Consider the following 5,000-nt stretch of genomic DNA (forward strand, 5'->3'; position numbering starts at 1 on the left):
AATACAATTTAATAAAAAGGAAATAAAAAGGAAATAAAAAGGAAAATAATATAAAATAAAAAAAGGAAAGGAAAATAAAATAAAGATAAATTAAATCAAACTAAAGCCCAGAACTACAAGTGTACATGTGTACAAGCTAAAATTGAACATCATAAATTCATTATACAGACAAACAAAACCTCACACAGACTCATGTTCCCTCAGTGGATTCAAACCAAACATCATCTCTGCCTCCATGTTTATTTATACACAGACATCTTCATCAAGGGAACGACAGACGAGCGGATGAATATATTATATTTGTGTTTGTGTATACTTCTAACTTTGTGAGGACAACGTTTGGAGTTTTAAACCAGAGAGGAAGAGGACATTTTGCTCCTCCTCACCTGTGAGATGGGGTGGTTGACGTAAATCCAGCCGGTACTGGGGTTGATGTGCAGGTAAGCCGGCGTCTGATTGGACAGCGAGTAGGTGATGGCCGCGTTGCTCCCCTGGTCGTCGTCGTGCGCCGCCGCTCGCAGGAAACTAGTTCCCACCGGAGTGTCCTCCCGCAGGAAGTCTGAGAGGAGAAGAGATGAAGAGTCAGGGACAAATACGTCGAGAACTACAGGTACTACTGACTGTCACATGACGTATACGGTAACCAATGCATCTAAAGCACATCTACTGAAGGGGAAACCTCGTGTTCTGTGACGGTAAGCAGATATAATAATAATAATAACAATAATAATAATAATAACAATAATAATAATATGAATGTTTCGTGTCCTGTCAGCAGATTGTCACCTCGTTCTGTCAGCTCTGCATTTTATATAATTCATGAACATAACCTCCAATCCTGCTGACGGTCGGTACAACAAACGAGCAGAGCAGAACTGCTGTAATATGCATTTCCAGCATTATGTCAATAATAATGTCCTTTTGACGTTTGTGGGTCTCTGAATCAGAAGCTGCTGAGTCTAATGAGAGAAACAAACAGGAAGAGCAGACGCAGCTCGAACTGGTTCACTCCAACAAACAGGACTCCCTCTATACGCTGTATTTATGTCGAGTACCAACAACAACTTCTTGTAGTTCTTTCTTGCAAATCAGCTTTTTGTTAACCCGACAAAACAATAATAAGAAAAACAGTTTGCCTCCTTATTTTGGATGATTCAAAAACAGCATGTTTAAAAAAAATCAGACTGCCAATAAATTATTATTTCTCAGTTTAAATTCATTTTAAAACTGATTGTTGGCAATACATTTCCAGAACAGCTGCTTTGTTTTTTACTGTGTTTGTAATTTAAATTACATTTATAATTTAACCAAAACGACAATCTTTTCCTCAACATACACAAGGGATTTTGTTGCCTAAATCTTAAGTTGTATTGTTCAAATTCAAAACGTTAACTTTCACTATTATTTGAAGCCTTGAGTTTGGCCATCTTGTCTTTTTGCAACCAGTGAACAGGAAGTGACCATATATGGACTGAGGAGGAGTGACGTAGAGACGGCGTATACGTCTCTGGTGTGGACCTGTCAATCAGTGTGTAGCCCCGCCCTAAAGCATCCCCTGCTTTATGGTCTGTTTGACTCTAAATGGAGCATCATTTACTAAATGAACATCATGCTGTATTGAAGAAGACTTGAAACTAGAGATTGAGACCATAAACTCATGTTTACAATGTTTACTGAGGGAATAAATCAAGAGAGAAGTAGAGTCATTTTCTCATAGACTTCTATACAACCAGAGGAGTCGCCCCCTGGTGGACAGGAGAGAGAATGCAGCTTTAAGACATGAAGTATTGACTTCACTTTTAAGGAATTGGAGGTTGCTGTCTGGTGATAACGCTTATTCAACCAGCTGATGGGGGATTTCAAACACTGACTGCCGAATCCTATACGTTTTTTTCTGGATAGCAGCAGCAGAAAAATTTGAAATTCAGAAAAGTAAATCCAATTTCCCTTTTTCCCAAAATATTGCTTCATATTTATGTCGATAAAGACCACAAGATAAACAAACAGCAGACTAAACAGAGATGGTTTCCAGCTCACTGCCTCCGTTTGAGCAGGAAACCCCCCCTACACACACACACACACGCACACACACACACACACACACACACACACACACACACACACACACACACACACACACACACACACACGGTGGTAAATGAATGCGTGTCCCAGAAACATTTCAATCTGCCTGTTAAATAGTTAATGAGCCTCTCCCAGCGTCTCCCTAATCTGACGAGGAGAACTTCTGACACGACGCTTATCAAAACACATATTTGCACACGTAGTAAACAAACAAGGACCCGCGGGACCCTGCGGAGGATATTCCATCGGTCTTAAGAGCTTTCCAGGATTACAGACGACGCAGAGTGATAGACGACGAGGACAAACACACAGCGGCGTTCCTGTGGTTCAGGACAGAGGACAGTTTGAGAGCACAGATGTGAGCGTGTTCACTCCAGATGTGAAGTCACCTTTTGACCCTTTTGACCCGAAGAGAGTCACTGCCTTGATTCAGAAACAAGACGAGAGGCTGAGCTCAACTTCAGAGGCTGAAAACTGCTTTAAATGTTTCTAAACTGTAGTACTAACAGTACTAGAAGTAGTAATACAATGGCAGTATTAGTATTAGTAACATTATAAATATTAGTTCCCTCTGAACCTCGTCACATTTTACTCTCTGTGGCCTCGTCTTTCACGGCAATATTACAATATATTATGCAATATTAAAAGTTCTTACACCTCTATGGAAACAGAACAATAATGGCTAGAAGTAGAGAAACTCAAACATGTGCAGTAGTATCAGCAGTACTGAGGTACTCACACTGGTAGTAGCAGTAGTATCAGCAGTACAGTAGTACAGTAGTAGTATCAGCAGTACAGTAGTACAGTAGTAGTATCAGCAGTACAGTAGTACAGTAGTAGTAGCAGTAGTATCAGCAGTACAGTAGTAGTAGCAGTAGTATCAGCAGTACAGTAGTAGTAGCAGTAGTATCAGCAGTACAGTAGTACAGTAGTAGTATCAGCAGTACAGTAGTACAGTAGTAGTAGCAGTAGTATCAGCAGTACAGTAGTACAGTAGTAGTAGCAGTAGTATCAGCAGTACTGAGGTACTCACACTGGTAGCGGCTGTTCTCAAACTTGGGGTCGTTGTCGTTCTGGTCTGCGATGAGGACGGTGACCTGACAGATCCCGATCAGCGGCTCCTCGGCCTGATCCGTGGCCGTCACCGACAGCGTGCACTCCCTCCGGCGCTCACGGTCGAAGCTCACCGTGGTGGAGATCACACCTGACGAGCACCGGTACCGGGTTAACTCTTTAAAATATAACAGTAAGAACAGTATTCATGCAGTACTGTGGTTCCTACCGGTGTCAGTATCGATGTCGAACCCGGAGCAGACCCCGTCTCGGTGCATGATGCCGTACTTGACCTCTCCGTTGACCCCCATGTCGGCGTCGTGGGCCTGGACCCGCAGGACGAACGACCCTGGAGGCTGGTTCTCCAGAACCACGGCGTTCAGACTGTAGTTCTGACACTGAGAGAACAAACACGGATCAGAACCGAGACACAACGTATCACTGAGAACCTTTTGGGTTCTGGAAAATCACTGCAGGCTACTGGAACATTTCTTTGACCCACTAACGGAGTTTCATATAAACTTTTATGACTTGAATTGTCATCTAAAGGCTCAGTGGATGAAATATAACTTGGTTGCTAAGAGTTGAATGTTGGGCAATTTAATAATAATAATAATAATTAAGCCTTTATTAGTCCCACAATGGGGAAATTACAATTCTCTGCATTTGACCATCCCGGAGGAGCAGTGGGCTAAGAAGCGCCCCAATTTGCGTAATTAGCTTAATTAGCTCATGAAAGGGAATCAAAAAATGTTACAGAATACAACAGACAGAACTAGAAACACAAACTGTGTTCACCTTTGTAAGTTTTCGAAAGCAAAAATAAAGCCATTTCCTGATTTTGACCTCATGTTTACATTATCAGTGCTAATTATGCTAATTATGCAAATTATGCAAATCAATGAAGCTAATCACTGAGCTAATTGTTCAGCTGTGACTGTTTTTTAATGATAGGAGTACTAGTATTGATAACTAGTATTGATAGGAGTACTAGTATTGATAACTAGTATTGATAAGAGCACTAGTATTGATAACTAGTATTGATAGGAGTACTAGTATTGATAAGAGCACTAGTATTGATAACTAGTATTGATAAGAGCACTAGTATTGATAAGAGCACTAGTATTGATAAGAGTACTAGTATTGATAGGAGTACTAGTATTGATAACTAGTATTGATAAGAGCACTAGTATTGATAAGTATTGATAAGTACTAGTATTGATAACTAGTATTGATAACTAGTATTGATAACTAGTATTGATAAGAGTACTAGTATTGATAAGAGTACTAGTATTGATAACTAGTATTGATAAGAGCACTAGTATTGATAAGAGTACTAGTATTGATAGGAGTACTAGTATTGATAACTAGTATTGATAAGAGTACTAGTATTGATAACTAGTATTGATAAGAGTACTAGTATTGATAACTAGTATTGATAAGAGTACGAGTATTGATAAGAGCACTAGTATTGATAACTAGTATTGATAAGAGTACTAGTATTGATAACTAGTATTGATAAGAGTACTAGTATTGATAACTAGTATTGATAGGAGTACTAGTATTGATAACTAGTATTGATAAGTATTGCACTAGTATTGATAACTAGTATTGATAAGAGTACGAGTATTGATAAGAGCACTAGTATTGATAACTAGTATTGATAAGAGTACTAGTATTGATAACTAGTATTGATAAGAGTACTAGTATTGATAACTAGTATTGATAGGAGCACTAGTATTGATAACTAGTATTGATAGTACTAGTATTGATACTAGTATTGATAAGAGCACTAGTATTGATAACTAGTATTGATAGGAGCACTAGTAGATCACATGACTTCCTCTGCTGACCTCCTGGAA

At 39.4% G+C, this 5,000-nt stretch overlaps 1 protein-coding gene across 1 annotated transcript in view; it reads right to left on the minus strand.

Moving 5' to 3' along the window:
• Positions 1 to 5,000, minus strand: part of si:dkey-22o22.2 (neural-cadherin) — a 122,727-nt gene that overhangs the window by 50,409 nt on the left and 67,318 nt on the right. Inside the window, 4 exon segments of the mRNA XM_054622198.1 lie at positions 387 to 559; positions 3,119 to 3,289; positions 3,368 to 3,536; positions 4,992 to 5,000. The exon segment at positions 4,992 to 5,000 is cut by the window's right edge and continues 139 nt beyond it. Of these exon segments, the coding sequence (XP_054478173.1) occupies positions 387 to 559; positions 3,119 to 3,289; positions 3,368 to 3,536; positions 4,992 to 5,000 (522 nt within the window).

Source organism: Anoplopoma fimbria, chromosome 20 (assembly GCF_027596085.1).
Source record: "Anoplopoma fimbria isolate UVic2021 breed Golden Eagle Sablefish chromosome 20, Afim_UVic_2022, whole genome shotgun sequence".
NCBI lineage: Eukaryota > Metazoa > Chordata > Actinopteri > Perciformes > Anoplopomatidae > Anoplopoma > Anoplopoma fimbria.